The sequence below is a fragment of the Gadus morhua genome, chromosome 18 (genome assembly GCF_902167405.1).
Source record: "Gadus morhua chromosome 18, gadMor3.0, whole genome shotgun sequence".
Lineage (NCBI taxonomy): Eukaryota > Metazoa > Chordata > Actinopteri > Gadiformes > Gadidae > Gadus > Gadus morhua.
The window spans coordinates 4,627,282-4,648,970 of NC_044065.1; the positions used below are offsets into that span (position 1 = coordinate 4,627,282).

The following is a 21,689-nucleotide window of genomic DNA, read 5'->3' on the forward strand; positions in this document are numbered from 1 at the left end:
CCTCCCTCCCTCTCTCTCTCTCTCTCTCTCTCTCTCTCTCTCTCTCTCTCTCTCTCTCTCTCTCTCTCTCTCTCTCTCTCTCTCTCTCTCTCTCTCTCTCTCTCTCTCTCTCTCCCCCCCTCCCTCCCTCCCTCTCCCTCCCAGTGCTGGATTGTCCCGCTCTGACCCTCCAGAGCTCCCGTAGTTTGGACGCGCTGTCGGACCTGAAGCTTCAGCGGCTGGAGGCGGAGCTAGAGGGGGCGCGGCACGAGGCGCAAGGGGCGTGTCTGCGGGAGGAGGAGGCCAAGGTGGTGTGTGAGAGGCTGAAGGAGGAGGTGGAGCAGCTGCAGAACAGCCAGCGCGACCGGGTCAGTACCGGGTCCTACACTATCGCTCTCTGGTGATTGGACGATAGCAAACTGTTGTGTTGGTTATCAACCAATCACCGGTGTCCCTGTGTGTGCGCGTGCGTGTCTGTATGCTCGTACGTGTGTGTGTGCATGAGTGTGCACGTGTACCTGTGAGTGTGTGTGTGTGTGTGTTTGTGTGTGTGTGTGTGCATGAGTGTGCATGTGTACCTGTGTATGTGTGTGTGTGTGTGTGTGTGTGTGTGTGTGCGCGTGTGTGTGTGTATGTATGTGTGTGTCTGTGCATGAGTGTGCGTGTGTACCTGTGTGTGTGTTTGTGTGTGTGTGTGTGTGTGTGTGTGTGTGTGTGTGTGTGTGTGTGTGTGTGTGTGTGTGTGTGTGTTTGTGTGCCTGCGTGTGAGTCTACCTGTGCGTGTGTGTGTGCACCCACCGCTAACGGGGTCGGCCGTATGGCTGGCTTGAATGTGAAATAGCACGCCCGGTGGCCACTTGAAATACAATCACGACAAACCAGTTGGACATCATGTCTGGAATAAGCTAATTGACTTCACCGTTTCAAAGCTTTTATCTAATAGAGAACATTTTTCCAAATTTGGAATCCCGTCTGAATCTCTCGGAGGCTCAGGGTTGAGGACCTACTGGACTGCCAGTGTGTGCGTTTTATTCAAAGTGCTTCGCTTCTGGTCTCAAAAGCCATTTTCTGTTTCAAGACAGTGCTGTGGGAAATCTAATCAACTGCCCAATCACAGTGTGGTGGCGGGTTAACAGAGTGGTTGATGGAACCAGGAGAACGCGACCGAGTGTGGTGATTGTGTTTCAAGTAGCCTCATTGTGTACCGTTTCATATCTACAGAGAAAGAAACGCTTTTTGGACTGCGAGGTTGAAAGCTTTCTGTATATAACTATTCCTGTGTGTGTGTGTGTGCTTGTGCGATTGCGTGTGTGTGTGGGTCAAAGGATAATGGCTGCATAATGCTATGCATAGAGAATGACCCAAAGCAGTGCCTTTCTCTGTTCCTCTCTCTCTCTAATGAAGAGAGAAGCTCTCTCTCTCACAGAGAGCTGTTTACCTTCAGTCCTGAATTGTTAAAGTTATTTGGTTATTCAATTATCCTTTTCTCTGCCAGGCTGCCACCTGATTCATAATGTAATTGGTCATTGTTGTGATTGGCTCAAAAGCGCGTCCTAGCAACGGAAGTCTGTGACCCGCGGTGCGAGAGTCTGGTGCTGGATGGACGTGCAGGCCAACCGCAGAAGACATTGATGTTTTGAATGAAAACGGGAAACCGTCTTTGAACTTTAAAGTAACACTAAAGTGTGATGCTTAACACTGAAAGGTGCTGTAGGGACGGTTCTAGCACTGAAAGAGAGGGAGCAAGAATAAAAAAATATAAATACAGACATGAAACCCTGTCTTCCCCTCAGCTCTGCTTGTTGCATTTACACACCTGTAGCTGGAACCCCCGACCAATCAGGGAAGAGATGGCCCCTGATTGGTCTGAAGTTATATAGAGCGTTCTAACATCTGAATTGCGTGATACAGAGCAGGCCCACAGTCGACCCCAAACAGATCCTCTCATTTCACCACTTATAGTCGACCGACGGCTTTGGCATTTCTAACAGATTACCCTCACATTAGATCCTCCCCTTCACTCTTACCTACAGCACTTATACCGAAGCGCTTTGTCCAGCTAGTGGACGAACCCCAACGGTGGAGCTCATCGTTGTGTTAAAGTTGCGGTGCTGCAGAGTCACACCCAGCTCTATTTTTTCTCCCCCCTTCACTCCCCCCCCCCCCCCCCCACAGCACCTTGCCTTGTTAATCTAATTTCACGCTTCACTTCCACAGGAAATGACCTCGTCCTGCGAGCAGTGTGATGTGGAGTGGATAAAGAAGGTGGGGGACGAACAGTAAGTGGCGACGGCTGTCCAGCAGGGGGGGGGGGGGGGGGGGGGGGGGGGGGGATGAGAGGGGGGGGGGGGGGGGGGGGGGGGGGATGAGAGGGGGGAGCTGGGGGGGGGGGGAGGGATGATGAGAAAGTGGGGAACATCTGAAAAAAAACTAAACCAGAATAAGGAATATCGGCTCTAAAGGAAAGCACTGACAGTCAGACGGGATTAATTAGGATAAAATGAACCACATTTCCCAGGATTGTTTACAATTCTTAATCGGCTTTTCTTAGTTTCATTAGAAGGCGAATTAAAAAAGGAGGAGTGCAGAAATAATGAAGGAGAAAGAAAGTGCAGAAGGAAGAGAGCAATGAAGAGAGACGGAGACAGAGGGGGGGGAGGAGAGGGGGGAGGAAGGAGAGAGGGGGAGGAAGGAGAGGGGGGGAGGTGGAGGTTTTTACTTTATATTGTTGTTGCGAAGGTATATTCATGCTGCCGATACACAAGAAGCTGTATGTTATCATTGTCTTCATGTGTTGTCAATAATCGATCAGCGCTCAGTGTCTTCAAGTGACCAGCAGAGGGCGGTGCTGCACACTGTAACTCCCCATGGCCGTCTCCATGGCAACGGCTGAACTCTTTATCGCTGCCTTCTTGGCAACTTGCGTGTATGCTACTGTGTGTGTGTGTGTGTGTGTGTGTGTGTGTGTGTGTGTGTGTGTGTGTGTGTGTGTGTGTGTGTGTGTGTGTGTGTGTGTGTGTGTGTGTGTGTGTGTGTGTGCTACCTCTGTGTATTTGTTTGTGTTTGTGTGTGTGTGAGTGTGTGCGTGCGTGCGTGTGTGTGTGTGTGTGTGGGGGGGGGGGGGCGGTGTGTGTGCACTACTACCTGTGTGTGTGTTTGTGTGTGTGCGTCTGTGTGTGTGTGCAAGTGTGTGTGTGTGTGTGTTTGTGTGCCCTACTACCTGTGTGTGTCAGGTCACCTTGGAAACCTTGTCCTCGTTAACCCTAACAAAGTGACACACACACACACACACACACACACACACACACACACACACACACACACACACACACACACACACACACACACGCACACGCACACACCTGATAATAAAGAAAGGGAAAGCACTTTTACCATCGCATCATTACCATCATTACCATCAATACCGCAAAGGGCCCAGGAGGGTAAAGGGTCTCTTATGGCGTGTTTCCACTGCAGGGTGCGGAACGGATCGGATCGCAAAGGTGCGGGTCGGGTCGCGTTTCCACCGCCAAAAGTGGGCGTGACCCGGACTTTGCCGTACCCGTTCCGGCCCCATTCTCGGGACTCCTCCGTTGGGGTACCCAAAACGAGACCAGACGCCTGAAAGGGTCCCGTGAAATTCTAGCTACACCCCCCCTCCATTGATTGGTCGACAGAATCGTCACTTCCGGGTGACGCGGGGATAAAAACAAACAAACAGTAGCCTCGAGGTATTATTCTTTACAATTAACATGTCGCGTAAAAAGCTTGCTTGGCCGAACAAGGAGGTGGAGACGTTCGTCTGCATTCTTGGGGAGGAATTCTTGGTTTACGTAGCTGCCGCGGCGATCGACATCCGGCCTACCACCAAGGGTACTGTCGGCAGTGGAAACGCAACCTCGGAACTGAGCTGGGCTATACCGCCCCCTCCCTACCGCACCTTTGCGATCCGATCCGTTCCGCACCCTGCAGTGGAAACGCGGCATTACTGAGAAGGCCCCCTGCCCGAATGCCCATATAAGCAGTGGTGTAGTCTACGTGATACGCAGGTATACGCCGTATACCCACTAGGAACGCACCAGGATTTGCGTATACCCACTTAAAAATGTGCACGGATACGTATCAATCGTCTTGTGACAGATCTTTCACTTCTGTGTTTATTTTTCGGAAATATCGGTTGGGTATAACTGCAATAAAATACTTTAAGCAGGGGAAGTTATCTCCTACATTCACCATTCATAAAATTCCCGCTGCGCGCTCGCGCTCTGCCCTGTCTCTGTTACGAAGCGCGAAGCTGCCCCTGCATCTCTGCACGTTAGTTGGCGGGCCGAGCCCCTCCTTCTCGCGTGTGTGTGCGTGCGTGCGTGTGCGTGCGTGCGTGCGTGCGTGTGTGTGTGCGTGTGTGTGTGCGTGTGTGTGTGTGTGTGTGTGTGTGTGTGTGTGTGTGTGTGTGTGTGTGTGTGTGTGTGTGTGTGTGTGTGTGTCCAGTCCTCCCATATTAATGTGTAAACCACATAATAAGTAGTCAACAGAAGACAATGTTTTAATCCCACTTTATATCTCCTTGTTACGTTTAGATGAGAACCCCTGGCCAGCCTTTCAGACTGGGTGTCAGGCTAGGGAATTTAAAAACAGGCATCCTTGGTTAGAGTGGAGGGAAAAAAAGTTATAGGTAAATGTCAGCCAACATACAGTTGGTATACACAATTGAAATTCATAATGTTAATCACTATGCAAATGAGAGTATAGCTAATTCATGGTCATTTTTAAGGTGCAGTAATTTCACACTTTTATACAATTCAATTACTGTATGGTATGTTAGATAACAACAGTAAGAGCTCAAATTAGAGCAATTGAAAGGGTGAAACATTAGTCTCCTGTCATCTCCTTCTCATGCACTGGTTAGCCATGGATGTAAACAGTTCATTAAATTATTTTGAGTAGATTTTGTCCTTGTTTAGCATGTGCTATTGCTACTATAGATATACAAAGGACAACTTGTCATTTTTGTGTTCTATTTGTTCATACTGTTATTAAAACTGATAAACCTACTCAGCTTTCCATGATTGTTGATAATCGTTATACTCTTAAATCAGCAGGTTGTAGACCCCTGCGTTGGTGAGTGTGGTGCGACACCCCATAAGCGCCACACACGTAGGCCTACACGTACCGGTCGGACGGGTTTGTACGAGGCTGGGAGGGAATCATCACAGTATACCCACTACAATAAAATAGACTACACCCCTGCATATAAGGAATGTGTAGGTTGAGACCATCAAACTGAGAATGACAGAAAATCACAAATGAGGTATGTGAAAGTGAGAGCAGGGGCTCAATGAGGGGACCCCAGTTGGGGGGGGAGGGGGGGGGGGGGGGTGTGTGCACCTGAAACAGCTCCGAGCACGTAGTGAACCCGCCACCCTCTCCGCTAAGCCGTTTCTTGTAAAACCATGATTATTTACGTAAAGTGGAACTCACTGAAAGAGGAAGAGAGGAGAAGCATTGTACATCATCAACCCCCCCCCCCCCCCCCCCCCCCCCATCACCAGACCCCCCCCTGGCAGGGCCAGTCCAGCCCAGTGTCCAATGGGTCGGTCCTTGTGGGCTTTTATTAAGTGTTTGCAGCACTCAAAACGGTCTCTTCCGTGATGGAGTCAAACTCACACTGGCAGGGAAAGGATGAGGAAGAAAGAGTCTGAGGCAGGTCTTTCAGAGGTCGGAGGTCAGAGGTCGCCCACACACTTATCTCCTCACTTCAGGGTCAGAAATGGACGGCCCTAATTTGCCCCATGAAGATATTGTATCTGCCCTTGAAAGCGGGATGACAGGGCTTTTGAATGCCCCAGTGAAATTCTGTAGAAACTAGAAAGAATCTCGTACTGCCACTAACAAACTCATACTGAGACAAAAAAACACACACACACACACACACACACACACACACACACACACACACACACACACACACACACACTCATACTGACACAAACACACATACACACACACACACAGAAAGTGATTATGACACACACTCATAATTGAAAAACAACGAAACCACAAAAACCCCACGATGGAAGTCGCGCTCACTAAAAAAACAACCCCAGCACACTCCCCTCCTCCTGTTCCATCCACGTAGAACCAGAACAGCCTGCGCTGAACACACCAGTGGAAAGGCTTTGCAGGACGCAAATCCATCTGAGTTCACACTTTAAGAGGTCCTCTATTCATCCCAGACCTTTCACAGCAGAAGCGCAACATTTATTTTAAGAATTATTAAAGAAAGATTCTAACAGATTGAATCTGCAAATAACTACAATAAAAATGATGTATATATCATATATCTATGTCAAATGAGAATGAATGGAATATAACACGATTCTATTCAAACACGTGAACCCGTAGTTGATGACTTCATAGTAGTAAAGCTAGCAAGTTCCCGAACTAGCGATTAGCGCATAGCGCATCAGCGCATTGCGTTTGTGCTTGTTATAAAGAAAATGTCAATGCTACATTGAACCGGCATAATGATAATGCGATGGTCATCAGCGTTTTTTATTATTTATTAACGAAGGAAACACTTTTTCAATCCTGTCGCATCTTTTTCCGCCATCTTGCCTAGGATTTTGCTTGATTTTCGAATTTTCTCGCAAGGTGGGAGCAATATCACAACCCTCACTTGCAAGTGTAACCCTACCCCTCAATGATTCGACTATTTGGACAGCCCTACCCTGCACGTGAACGTTCAAAATCAAGGGGTTAGGGGTAAGGGGTGAATTAGGATCGACCCTTAAGCGCTATGTTTTCATGCACGCTGAACTAATCCTGCACTAGATCACTGGTTTGGGTTCTATATAAAATCAAGAAATGCAAGCGCATGTTTCGCATCACGTTTGATACAATCACACAAAAAAGGTGCATTGTCAATATTGAATTAGTGCCTTCAGTGCACAGACGATTTCTGCATATCTCTCGAGCTAATGATTCAAGACAGCCGATGGTTGCCATGGTTAATTCACTAAACCGTGTGGGTAATCTATTCTGCTGTGTGCACGCCTCCAGGAATGCCTCTGCATTGTCAACACCGGGCCCCGCATGGCCCCCGACAGATCCCAGGGAACGCTTGGATTTCATGTTCTTAAATCAAACTCTGTTATTGCCACTCTAAAAATACACAGAACGTCTCTCGGTGGAACGGCCTGTTTAACGCCATCTCTCCCCATCGCTGATGTTACGATCAAGTCTGATGAATACACAACCTATCATATCGATCCTTTAGAAGAGGCTCTGACCTGAAGCCAAGGCCAGGGACTGTAGGTATGATTCCTTAATGAGTTGTTCTTGCTCAGGGATGGCTTCAGGAAGACTGCGGGCTTTGGGTTTCAAACCCAGTGTTCTATACTGGAAGTTACTCATTCTGCCCCATTCCACCAGTATCCAGCCCCATTCCACCAGTATCCAGGATTACATTATTCTCCACGGCATCTAAGTTCTTTGAGTGTCTTTGGGTAAAAATAATCACTCCAAAAGTTTGAATCCCTATAATTATTGTATTTAATCCTATTGTCTAACCATCACATTTATAAGGTAACACTTTCTTTTGAATTACTATAATGACCTTATACTCTCTCTCTCTCTCTCTCTCTCTCTCTCTCTCTCTCTCTCTCTCTCTCTCTCTCTCTCTCTCTCTTCTATGACACTCTCTCTCTCTCTCTCTCTCTCTCTCTCTCTCTCTCTCTCTCTCTCTCTCTCCCTTCTATGACACTCTCTCTCTCCCTTCTATGACTCTCTCTCTCTCTCTCTCTCTCTCTCCCCCCCTCTCTCTCGCCCCAGGGTTAACCTGGCCCTGGCCTACACCGAGCTGACGGAGGAGCTAGGCCGGCTCCAAGCTCTGAGCTCCAAGCAGACGGAGATCCTGAGGAAAGCCTCGCAGGAGCAAGCTAGCCCAGGTTAGCGTTAGCCTAGCCTGCTGCGTGAGACACCCCCTCCACACTCTGATTGGTTCGCTGTGTGATGGACGTCTGTGCACTTCATGCTGGGCTTGAACCCATGAACAAACAGGACTCAGTTTATTTGAAAACAGATGGGCAGACATCATCGTAGATCGAGTTGGATCTAACACATCTTCAGTGATTTGCCAGGCGTGCATTAACACTAGATTCTGTTCGGATCTAATATTAAATGAACACGGTGGCTCTAAACACAAGGATATTATTAACGATGAAACGTTATTTAAATGTACGTTGTACTCAACATAACCTGATATAATACTGAGCCAAGTGTGATGTTTGATTTTAGTCCAGTTCAAAAGAATATCAATGATCACGCACACAAACATCAACGATCAGGCCCACAAAAATCAACACATCGTTAACATCAAAAGATGAACCTGAATGTGTTGTGTTGTGTTGTGTTGTGTTGTGCTTGAGTCACACCTTATTTTTAGCCCAGTGCTTGATTAAAGTCTATTTACTTTTAACTATGCGCGTCTCCCCCTGGCTCTCATTCGCTTTAAAAATCACACACACTTTCAGAGGTCTGCGTCTCTCGTCGCGAACCATCAGCCCGGCCGCGGGGTTTAGCTCCACAGCGCGCTGGTGGCACAGCTCCCGTCGGTGGTTTCCTTACTATTAAGAGCGTGTTGTGTGATACACAGGATGCCCCCCCCTCCCCGTCTCTAACCACAGTACGCCTCCGCTCTCTACCCTCCGCCCAGCCCAGCGCTGCCTGGGTGCTGCTTTAGGTGTCGCAACAGCAACACAGACTCCCCTTCTCCGGAATCCAGTCTTCGTGCTCTGTGCGTCGTGTTTATTGGAAACCGCCCATCGCGTCTCGTGGTTCTTAGACGCTCACAGGGCAGTCCCCGTGTCTGGGGGGCCTCTCCCGGAAACGGCCCTGTCTTAAAAAACAAGATATATTTTATTTAACATGATATGTTTATATTTTTTGGTAATGGTTGAAGCTTGTTGATGGATTTTCATATCGATACAGTGGGTGATTAGGCGTGTGGCTTTCTGATAGGCTGGGATAGGATCTCTCTGCACAGGGGTCTATAGATGTTATACCATGGGCAGAACAGTCATAAACAACCAGCCCTCAGTACAATAGACACGACCCCCTGTGGTAGCCTACTCTGACTGAGTCTGAGTGAGCTTATAACACATCATGTAAGCCATTGGGTTGGCGGGATACTACGGTCTATTTCACCACATGAGGCCAACCACATTAAAAGTACCGTCCACACGTAATAATTTCCCTTCATTTGCCGTTCACAAACAATAACTGATATTATGTTATAATTTTTTTGTTGATTTGTGCATCCCGAACTACACTTTTTTCATTTCAGAAATCTGAAATAAAAACAGGAATACAATCACCAGTATACGATAGTTATGTGCACCCTCAAAGTGATTATGTCCAGTTAATCCAGGTAGTGAGTCATCGACAAATAATGATCAATAATTTAAATTAGCATGGTTGCATGGTTCCAAAATGGTAGAATTTTGTTTTGTGGGTAAAACTTTAACACAGATTGACTTGCATTCATCTGAGTGAGTTATTATATGCTGCATTTGTCCCTGAGTCTAGACCTCTCTGACAACTAGACTCTATACTGTAGTTTTAGACTAGCCATATCGCTATAACCATAGTATAGATTCTAGACCTCTCGGATAACTAGACTCTATACTATGGTTGAAGACTAGCCATAGATCTATAACTATCGAATAGATTCTAGTTGTCACAGAAGTCTAGACCTTATACTATAGTTATAGAGCTATGGCTAGCTCTAAAACTAGTATAACTATAGTATAGCTATATCTGTAGTGTAAGTTCTAGCTGTCACCGAGGTCTAGACTCTAGACTCTAGTTATAGAGCTATAAATATAGTCTCTAGAGTCCAGCGGTCACACAGGTCTAGACTCTAATTATAGAGCTAGTAATAGCTCTATAAATATAGTCTCTAGAGTCCCGCGTCCCCGAGGTTTAAACTCTACACTCTAGTTTAAGAGCTATGGCTCTATAACTATAGTATAGAGTCTAGCTGTCACCGAGGTCTAAACTCTACACTCTAGTTTAAGAGCTATGGCTCTATAACTATAGTATAGAGTCTAGCTGTCACCGAGGTCTAAACTCTACACTCTAGTTTAAGAGCTATGGCTCTATAACTATAGTATAGAGTCTAGCTGTCACCGAGGTCTAAACTCTACACTCTAGTTTAAGAGCTATGGCTCTATAACTATAGTATAGAGTCTAGCTGTCACCGAGGTCTAAACTCTACACTCTAGTTTAAGAGCTATGGCTCTATAACTATAGTATAGAGTCTAGCTGTCACCGAGGTCTAAACTCTACACTCTAGTTTAAGAGCTATGGCTCTATAACTATAGTATAGAGTCTAGCTGTCACCGAGGTCTAAACTCTACACTCTAGTTTAAGAGCTATGGCTCTATAACTATAGTATAGAGTCTAGCTGTCACCGAGGTCTAAACTCTACACTCTAGTTTAAGAGCTATGGCTCTATAACTATAGTATAGAGTCTAGCTTTCACGAGGTCTAAACTCTAGTTTAAGAGCTATGGCTCTATAACTATAGAATAGAGTCTAGCCGTCACCAAGGTCTACTCGTTTTAGAGCTAGCCAGAGCTCCAGAGCTAGCCATAGCTCTGAACGCTAACCCCAGCCTCTTCCTGTTAGCTGCTTCCTCTCTGTGTTTAACTCGGTCCTAACCTCCACGTCTCCCCCCCCTCCCCCCCCCCCCCCCCCCCCCCCCCCCCCCCCCCCCCCCCCCCCCCCCCCCCCCCCCCCCTCCAGTCCAGCGCCACTCCCCTCCGGTCCACCTCCACTCCCCCAGCCACCACCCCCGGCTCTCCCCCGTCTCCCCACGCCACTCCCCGGCCCCGCCCCCGGCCCACCACTCCCCCATCGCCCAGCGCCGCTCGCCGGTGCTCCAGCGGCTCTCCCCCGACATGCACCGCCGCTCGCCGCTGCTGGACGTCAACGAGGGCCCCGCCTCCTACTCCTGCCGGCCCCCCAGCCACCACCTGAGGGCCAGCTTCCAGGGCCGCCGCAGCTACTCGGAGGTGGCGGACCCCTCGGCCTACCAGCGGCCCCCCCGCTTCACGCTGGATCCCGTGTCCACGCTGCCCAAGCCCCGCCCCTACATCGACGGCTACAGCAAGCAGCAGCAGCAGCAGCAGCAGCTGATGGGGGGGCTGCAGCACCGCGGCTCCCCGGGGCCCCACCAGGGGGGCGGCGGCGGCGGGGGAGGGGGGGGAGGCGGAGGGGGAGGAGGGGGAGGGGGGGACGACGGCTCCATGCGCCACTCCAGGGAGATGCCCTTCCCGCTGTCGGAGCTGTCCCACCTGCGCTTCGAGCCGCCGCCCCCCTCCACGCCGGCCCCCCCGCCGCCACAGAACCACTCCTCGGACGACGACGAGGACTGGGCGTGCCCCCACCCCATCAGCCCCCCGCGGACGCTGGGCGTGCCCCCCTCCGGGTCCATGTCCCCCGGCCTCATGCGGGGGCCCTCCTCCTGCTCCGTCTTCCCCATCCCCCATCGGAGCAACACGCTGAGCTGCCCCCCCCAGGGGTACATGTCCGCCGAGCACGCCCAGTCCTGGCCCAGCATCAACGTGAGTAGTCCCGCCCCCTAGCGGGGGGGGGGGGTCGGCCTGAAGTGTGTGTCTGTGTGTGTGCACGCGTGTCCATGTGTGTGCTTGTGCGTGCGTGTGAATGTGTGCATGATTGTGTGTGTGTGTGTGTGCATGCGTGTGTGTGTGTGTGTGTCTGTGTGTGCATGCATGATTATGCGCGTGTGTGTGCATGCATGTGTGTTCGTGCATGTGTGTGTGTGTGTGTTTCTGTGTGCATGCGTGAGTGTGTTTTTTGTGTGCATGCATATGTGTGCGTGTGTGTGTGTGTTTCTGTGTGCATGCGTGTGTGCGTGTTCATGCGTGTGTGTGTGTGTGTGTTTCTGTGTGCATGCGTGTGTGTGTGCGTGTTCATGCCTGTTCATGTGTGTGCGCGTGCCTCTGCAGCTCTGGATGGAGACGGAGGAGAGCGACATGCGGAGCTGCCCGCTGTGCCAGCTCATCTTCCCCGTGGGTTACCCTGACGACGCCCTCATCAAGCACATCGACTCACACCTGGAGAACAGCAAGATCTGATCGCCATGGCAACCCCCCTGCTGCACCCGCCCAATCCCGCCTCCCTGCCCCCATCCTCGCCCACGCCCCCCGCCCCCCGCTGCCCGGCCCCAGACCAGGGGCCTCATGTATTATGTCAGTGATAAGCAAACGTGACCATTGGGGAAGAGAAGAACCAACCATATGATGGGATCAGAGCGGTGGTGGTAGTGGTGCTGTACAGTGATGCAGTGAGACGGTGATGCAGGGCAGTGATGCTGTAAGCAGTGATGCAGTGAGTAGTGATGCTGTTATGCAGTGATCAGTGATGCAGTGAGACGGTGATGCAGGGCAGTGATGCTGCAGTGCTGCTGTAAGAAGTGATGCTTTGTGTAGTGATGCGGTTATGCAGTGATCAGTGAGGCAGTGATGCTGTGCAGTGACCAGGGATGCAGTGATCAGTGAGGCAGTGACGCTGTGCAGTGATGCAGTGAGCAGTGATTCAGTCGGCAGTGATGCTGTGATGCACTGATACACTGGGGCAGTGATGCAGTGATGCTGTAAGCAGTGATCAGTGATGCTGTGAGGCAGTGCAGTAATGCAGTGACGCTGTGCAGTGATGCAGTCGGCAGTGATGCAGTGATGCTGTAAGCTGTGATCGGTGATGCTGTGATTCTGTGAGGCAGTGCAGTGATGAAGTTATGCAGAGATGCAGTGATGCGCTGATACACTGGGGCAGTGATGCAGTGATGCTGTGAGCAGTGAGCGGTGATGCTGTGATTCTGTGAGGCAGTGCAGTGATGCAGTGATGCTGCAGTGGAGTGCTGAAGGCTCGGTGGGAGTCCTGTGCATTGCAGTTGTGTGCATGTCTGCGTCTCCGACAGAACAGATCTGTGTGTGGGCCGAGGTGACGCACTGTTCAGCAATATGACACATTTCTGCGGGAGGCTGGATATGAAGGCTGTAATCGTTCTCATTATTATGACAGAGTGGGACAGGGTTCCAACAGGGAGAATACTTTTGCTCAAAGGCCAGGGTTATTGAAGTCAGATGAAGAGGTAGAAGAAAAGCAAAGATCTGTTTCATGTTGACTGATTTATCCTCCGTTTAATGACTAGTTTGCTTATCTTAAATGTAATTATTTCTACCTTGCAACATTGGTTGATTTTTTTAGAGAAGTTTGCTTCTGGAGAATAGAGAATGCCTTGAGTCACAGAAATGAGGACAGACAAACAATAATTCATGAATGATCCCAATGAGGTCATTATTTTTATATAGTACAGCCTACAATTAAACAAGGCGCCATTTGTATAAGTGGAAGGACAGGTGACATGTTGAAATAATCAAATGCATTATTAGACTAAACAGAAAAATACGTTCAAGCCACACAGCCAGGTAACCCGTATGTAACCGTGATGTACGTCCGGTTAAAACCTGACTTCTTTTTTGCTCCGTCCACAACCGAAAGGGAAAGGAGATTCCCTCAATAAGCGGAACTTTCCCTTTGTCATCGAAGCGGTACAACATTAGTTAACATGACTCATCTGTTCTGAATGGACACATGGGATGGTCGAGGCTGAAATCCTTTTATTTGATCTATTTCTCTATTTATTTATTCATCGTATACGTCCCGTGCTCCTCCATTTGTTCAGGGACCAGGGAGCAGGAGGAGCTGACCTTACTGAATGATTGTCTCTAGACCAGAGCTACATCCCCCTACAGATACAAACATTTGAGTTACCACGGATATTCAAAAAGCAAAACCAGAATCTCCCGGGACTGCGGGATTGGTTAAGCTCAGCAGGGCGGGACATCGGAGCTCCTGATAGGTGGGGCTAGACTATCTGCCTCCTCATGTCCGACCTGATTTGATATTTAAATATCTCAGCACTTTAAGTAACCAGAGCCTGAATCCTGTTATAAGACCCTCCAAATATCTGACATGTGTCATTTATATTTATATTCTAAAGTAACAAAGTGAGCCTCATATGTTTGGTTGCATCTCTATTAACACCGCCCTCTCGTTTCACACACACTGTTGTGCATCGCAGGGTTGATGGTTGAACTTCTTCGGCACAGAAGGTGCGTTCGGATTATTTATTTTTACCGTTGTTTTTTCCTCTTTTTTTTTTTGTAAATATCTTACTGTACATACACAGTACTGTACATACACAGTACTGCACTGGGATCCTCCTAGACCACCTACAGAGCTGAGCTTCAGCTGTACTGGGATGAACTGGGATCCCTCCCAGTCCTTCAGAGCTGAGCCTTAGCTGTACTGGGATTTACTGGGATCCCTCCCAGTCCTCCCACAGTGCTGAGCTTCAGAACACGTTGATGTCACGACTGCCCAGACCACCGAACAAAAATTGAGGAGTTTATTGTTGAACCTGCCACCCCCCCATGGTGTCCAGCCCATCGCCCGCCCCCCCCCACCCCCCTCATTCCCCTCGTCTGTTGGTGAAGAAGAGCCTCATCTCTTAGGGGAGGAGCCTGACCCCCAAGGGGAGGAGCCTGATCTATTAGGGGTGGAGCTTTGCATCTATGGGGAGGAGCCATACCACTCGGGGGAGGTGGCAAAGTTCTCACAGGAAGACTTGGACTGAATTTGTTCTCGTACGTCACTAGATGATGGAGTCTCATTCTCTGCGTGTGAGGCCTTTGCGTGTGCGCATCATAATCCGTTTTAGCAAAAAGAATACTCACACTGATGTCAACTCGTGGTGACGGTTTTATCTAATACATGCAGATTCAGGTTAGGCTCCCTGTGTAGAGTACACACACACACGCACACGCACACACACACGCACACACACACGCACACACATCTACACACACATGCGCATGCAACCATACACAATGGTCATGCATTGCACATGCATACTCAAGCACCTCATGCCTTGCCCAAAGGGCAGGGCAGTGGAAATCCTCCAACATCTCCACCAACAGCAAGCAGATGGCTGGGATCCGACTGGAAAATAACTCTTCAAAGAAAGGTTTTTTAGTACGAACCCCCTAATATACTGCACTGTAAGTATGTTCCCATCACTTTATGTAAGAAAATATATATTTAAAGCTGATCGATTGTATTGTGAGAGTGAGGCATCACATTACTGTACTTCAAATTGGAGTGCCTGTAAATCTATTTATAGTTCATGCCACTGCAACCCAGCATTACATGTACAGTATATGTGACTTACAGTATACAAGTTCAGCTAAAAACACTTCTAGATTTGTTATAAAAAAATAAACTGGATGAGAATCCCGTTAATACATTGAGGGAGACGAGGGCTCCGGGAGTCTGAAGACTTTGCGTCCCAACGCCAAACAATGCAGTCCCTGAACACAACACAGGTGTGACCTTGTCTATCACTTGATGTAAAACAGGTCCCCGTTTCCCACGCTTCGCTCATGTGATTATCGTACTGCTATCATCGTACTTCAATTAAAAAATAGAAAAAAAACGTGACCACATTGCGTGTACCTCTTCACTACGATCTGTATTTCACAACCAAAGACAAAGAAGTCAATTTTTCACCTGCATTTCCTGTACACAACTGTGAGGCGGTGAAGGGGGAAGGAGAGTGAGGTGGTCTGGTTCCTCATACTCGTTCACCAAGACAAAAGGTGTTAAACCAGCAATCACAGTAGGTACTAAGTGTTCGTTCACAAAGTCCCACGATGTGTGTGATAGTGTGTGACGGCCAAGGTCCTGTACCGCCGTTCATAGACTCGCGGCTCCATCACAGACGATGCCCTGGTGCATTCTGGGGGATGTCTTTGCTGTGCCGTGCTAACGAGACACGGTCCATGAAGTGGTCCCCCAATCAGCCCTTGTACCGTGGTTATTTTGTTTTTCTTGTCCTACGACATAGAGTGGGCGATCCACACACAGGACAGCGGGATTCAGCTGGAGGATCCCATCTGTCTTGCTTTTGTTACCAAAAGAAATCGAAGTGTCGATCTTTATCTTGTTTTATGTGGTAGGGAAAAAACAAAGTGCGTTGATCTTTTCAAAACACAGAAGACGTACGCTCTCGAAGACGAGAGAAACAAGTGCAACAAAATCTGTTGTTTATTTGTATTCATTTTTTTTGTTTTATTGTTTTATTGTTTTCTATCCTTGTATATTTGCCACCTCTTACCTGTTACCTGTAACGTTGTATTTCTTCTGGCGTCCCTCCTGGGAAGCGTGGCATCGCCATGGATGCTCTTCGGGCGGGTGCTCTCTCCGCCTGTCACTCAGTCCCTGAAGAAGAACTCGGACACGCCTGGCTTCCACAGACTTAACATGTGTGGAGAAAAAAAAGTGACATAAAAGACAGCATTTTTTTGATTATTCGTCTGTAAATAAATTTAAAATTGCACTTAAATCTCTGCGGCGGAGTTTGTTTGTGGTCAAGTAATGTGCTTCTGTGGTGTTCAATCTGAACGCAAACCGTATTGTAACTTACAAATCAACATCGAAAGGGTTCAAATTATGAATTGCCCAACTAAAGTATCTTATCCTGCTGTATATATATACAATTATACAATTAAAGGAAACTTAAATTGAGCAACACAACAGTCACACACCAACACACGCTTCAAACCTTTAATTGCAGGCCTTTCGTTAGGAGTTCTGTGCGGAGTAATGCCTTCAATAGCTGTGATTAGAACATCAAAATGCCGTTTCCTGCAGGCTTCTGACTTTCTATTTAAACGTTCTCAATTACGCTGGCTTTTCAAAATAGCCAGCAACACCACGCAGACAACACATGTCACATCCCACTATTTATGGGCGCGCTGCCAGACGCTGAACAGACGTTTCAGCGGCATTTCACAGGAAAGAGAACAGAGGAAGCATGCAAGACGCCGGTGCATGGTAGACACCCGCACCCTCGTTCAAAAGCACATCATGGGAGCCTCCTGGGTGTGAGCCACAGTCGCCGTGGAAACACCAGACATCTCCAGAGCACACGGGTCAGGGTGCATTCTGGAAGTAAAACCAAGGCTGATGCTGCTGGCTTTTACACTCACGAAGCGAAGCATGCTGGGAGAGTGTCTTCAGTAGGCCATCTTCTTCACTTCATTCGACCCTACGACTGCGGAACGACTGTGACTGGATTGAACTAGAATCAAAAGGTCCTACTTTTCACCAGACAATGTGCATGACCTATGGTGGTGGTACGATGAAGGTGGAACCATGGTTGTGGTTCTTAGTGATTAGCAATCCAAACAAAGTGTCCTGATGGGTTACCTTTAACTTGCCTTTTAGAGTGGAAAAGGAACTTATTATTCTTTCCACTTCTTTCGATTGTACGTGTTCATGTGTATGAGAGTCATTCAGGATCACAGGCAATCAATTCGTAATAATGAAAATTTGGCCAAAAAGCGATTGTTACAAGATAAATTGTTGATCTATGGTTTGCCCCACTCTCTGCTTTCTTCACGTAGCCCCCCTACAACCTCTACAGCCCCCCCCCCCCACACACACACACCCACACCCTCATAAGGTGCACACCCATCCTGGCCACCAAGCCACAGGTTACACTCAAGTCTCGGTGGTTTCTAAACATCACATAGATGCAATGAAGAACGACGGAGAAAACCACACATCGTTCAGGGTCAAAAAGCGAGAAGAAGATCGAAAACATGTTCCCCAGAGACCAGTGAGCAGCGAGCGAGGAAGCAGCGGCAGCGTGTTGAAGTATGCACGCTGCCACTGCATGTGTGTGCTGCGTGCACAATGGTATACACACCAAGCATACAGTAGTTCAACACATATCACTTCTGAGAACTGCTTCTGATTTCAGTTTAATCTGAAACATGTGACACCTCAGGAAGTTGTTACCAATCAAATCATGTTTTAGCCTCAGACAATATTGCTTTTCTGTCTCTTCTCACATTGATGATTTCGGTAGTAGCCTACCCTTTGATTTTTGGTGATGCTTCTTTGATTTGGTTTATTAAAAGTGCGATTTAATATGTTAACTTTTACTAATGAGTGTTAATATGACAAAATTTCTTCCGAAACCCTTGTGCAAATTTGCAAATGTTCGCCGACAATGTACAACAGTGTCTTGCTGAACATGACTGATAATGTTAAGGGGATGCTGGAGGTGCAGGCAGGCAGGTAGGACCCAAACGCAGACGGTATTGAGGGTAAACGGCACTTTATTCAGACCTAAAGGCTAAGGCACAGGTATCGGGGAACTCGGGAGACAACTCGGAACTCGGGAGACAACAGGGAACTCGAAAGGGAACAAGGAACACGGAACACGCAGGACTACAACCAACACTAACCACAGCAAACCACACACAAACCACACAATGACAGCACAACGAACAAAGGAAAGACGAGGGCTTAAATAACAAACACAACGAGGAACAGCTGAGACACATTAGGGGAGGGAACAGCAATCAACACAGGAGGGAAACACAGGGAGACACCCACACCCTGACAGTACCCCCCCCTTAAGGGTCGACTCCCAGGCGACCCACGACAAGCAAAAAACAAAGAAAGTCAAACCCAAAACGGGTGGGTGGAGGGGCGCCAGGAGGGGGGAATCAAAAAAAATGGACTGCGGCAGAGCCGAGGGACGTCAGGCGGGCGTCCAGAAAACTGCCCCAGGGCATGGCAGGGAGCCTCAGGCGGACGGCCTGGGGGGCAAGCAGAGGCAGAGTGAAGGCGGAACCCTTCAGGAGGCCGGCGGCAAGGACGATGAGGGCTCAGTCCCTCAGGAGACCTGCAGTGGCACAGAACCCCCTCAGAAGGCCGGCAGCGGTGAAGGCGGAACCCTTCAGGAGGCCGGCGAAGGCGAGGTAGAGGGCGGGTCCCCTCAAGAGGAAGGCCAGGTAGAGGGCGGGTCCCCTCAGGAGGCAGGCCAGGTAGAGGGCGGGTCCCCTCAGGAGGCAGGCCAGGTAGAGGGCGGGTCCCCTCAGGAGGCAGGCCAGGTAGAGGGCGGGTCCCCTCAGGAGGCAGGCCAGGTAGAGGGCGGGTCCCCTCTGGTGGACAGGGTAGAGGGCGGGTCCCCTCTTGTAGAAGGCCAGGCAGAGGGCGGGTCCCCTCTGGTAGAAGGCCAGGCAGAGGGCGGGTCCCCTCTGGTGGACAGGGTAGAGGGCGGGTCCCCTCTGGTAGAAGGCCAGGCAGAGGGCGGGTCCCCTCTGGTGGAAAGACAGGCAGAGGGCGGGTCCCCTCTGGTGGAAGGCCAGGTAGAGGGCGGGTCCCCTCTGGTAGAAGGCCAGGTAGAGGGCGTGCCTCCCCTGGACGGTCTGGAGGGCGGACCCCCTCCGGTGGAAGCAGAGGCCGGTACCCCTCTGGAAGGAGCAGGGGGCGGGCCCCCTCAGGCAGGAGCGGAGGACGGACCACCTCAAGCAGGCGACCAGGCCGGTACCACTCTGGAAAGCGAGGAGTGGGCTCAGGAACCGGACAGGGCTCGGGGACCGGAGTCAGTGCGGGAGCTGGAGTACCAGGAGGAACCGGGTGGTTCCCCACACCCTCCCAGCGCTCCATTGTCTTATTTATTTTGGCTAGTAAATCCTCCAACTTACGGCCAAATTGAGCGTCCGCTGGATCCCATCGGGGTGCTGTCATTCTGTTAAGGGGATGCTGGAGGTGCAGGCAGGCAGGTAGGACCCAAACGCAGATGGTATTGAGGGTAAACGGCACTTTATTCAGACCTAAAGGCTAAGGCACAGGTATCGGGGAACTCGGGAGACAACTCGGAACTCGGGAGACAACAGGGAACTCGAAAGGGAACAAGGAACACGGAACACGCAGGACTACAACCAACACTAACCACAGCAAACCACACACAAACCACACAATGACAGCACAACGAACAAAGGAAAGACGAGGGCTTAAATAACAAACACAACGAGGAACAGCTGAGACACATTAGGGGAGGGAACAGCAATCAACACAGGAGGGAAACACAGGGAGACACCCACACCCTGACAGATAATTAATACAAAACAAAACTACATGAACATAATATAATTTATGTAAGGATAATGGTGTTATTTGCTATGCAGATAGTAATACAGCCAATTTAGAATTATAGTAAGTCACAATAGCAGTTCATTATGAATTATTATATAAAGTATTATATAGAGTATTATTCCTGTTATGAATAACTGATTTGCGTTGTAAGTGGATAACGGTGTTAATTAAATTAGGAATAAGATGTAGATATGAAGCAGTATTAAAGAAGGAAAATTTACATGTTCAAAGTGCTGGGTTTATAATCTGAAGTTTTCTGGCAGATTTGATGAAGGATAAAATGACGTGAGGAGCCACGATGAGAAACAAAGACGTCTGAAGAGCCGAAGATAGCAGACCAGCGTGTTCTTACCATAATCTTCAAAATAATATTTAGATAGCTTTAGTCAGGTAAACAAACTATTTAATCTAAGTCAAAGATTGCAATATATTAGATGAAATTTACTTAGAGTCTATTAACACAATTATTAACATTAAGTCCTAGTAATTAAGGCATGAGAAAAAGTATAAGAGAGAGAGAGAGAGAGAGAGAGAGAGAGAGAGAGAGAGAGAGAGAGAGAGAGAGAGAGAGAGAGAGAGAGAGAGAGAGAGAGAGATTATTAGTAAAACCAAAGACCATTTCTGCACCCACGTCTGGCGTCAGAGCGAGATGTTATCAAGAAGAACTGATTGCTATCGAGCTCCATGATCTCGCATGCTATGCAGTCTCACTAGGGATATGTACATTTACGACGCATTGGGGAGAATTTGGTGTTTTTTGCAATGATGAAAGTTTGTTGAAAATTATTCGTTGCTACTCATAAAGGAGTAGAAGGTGGATTGAATATTTGAGAGGTTGTTTCAATATTTAACGGATTAATCAAACAGTGGAAAGTATCTAACTTAAACCAGATATAGAGTCGGCTGTGAGTCTCACTTTAATTCCCCCTCAGAGGAAGCCTTAACTTAAGTCAGACGTGGACCCCATTTCCTATTTTTTCTTTCTTCAAAATGTTCACCTGCTTTTTTAACATAAAAGCTTTTTTCCCCTTGCATTTTTCTAATTTAATTTAATTTATTTGAGAGAGAGACACAGAGAGAGAGCGAGGGAGAGACGGTAAACCAGTAAAACAACTATCAAGATCCTGTATAATTTGACTGGGATGCTTTACCATCTCTTCAAATTGCAAAAAGCCCCATAGCAGATCATTTCATATTTTCACTTGAAGCCGCAGCAGCGTAGTCTAATTCATCATCCTTATTCTATTTCATATCCCCGTCTGTTTTTAGGTGTAAGTAAACCAAACGTCCACTAGGGGGCCACCGAAACCACAAAACCGCAGCCCCCGTCAGTCGTACATTCCCTCCACTGTTTCCACATCCTGGTTCAGGCCCATCAAAACATTTTTGCTTTCAGAATCTCGACAAAAGCAAGTGAAATACCCACTGTGCTCACTTCTATATCTTACATATGGAAACAAGGGGATTTTAGCTTATCTCAAATTCCCGACAAGTGGCATTTTGCATCTGCCAATGTGTTCCTGCGTCCTGTTCTTTATCAAAGGGCCTAAATAACTACATGGAGGTGGACGTAGAGAAGCAGGGTTCATCCCCCTCCACTGGGTGTAG

The 21,689-nt window shown here is 48.5% G+C and overlaps 1 protein-coding gene across 1 annotated transcript in view; it reads left to right on the forward strand.

Annotated features, from left to right (window-relative positions):
• Positions 1-16,470, forward strand: part of tbkbp1 (TBK1 binding protein 1) — a 48,822-nt gene extending 32,352 nt beyond the window's left edge. The window contains exons 6-10 of the mRNA XM_030340826.1: positions 145-347; positions 2,197-2,258; positions 7,810-7,925; positions 10,785-11,605; positions 12,011-16,470. Of these exons, the coding sequence (XP_030196686.1) occupies positions 145-347; positions 2,197-2,258; positions 7,810-7,925; positions 10,785-11,605; positions 12,011-12,139 (1,331 nt within the window). The 3' untranslated portion in view covers positions 12,140-16,470. The remainder of the gene's footprint in view (positions 1-144; positions 348-2,196; positions 2,259-7,809; positions 7,926-10,784; positions 11,606-12,010) is intronic.
• Positions 16,471-21,689: the final 5,219 nt, after the last annotated feature.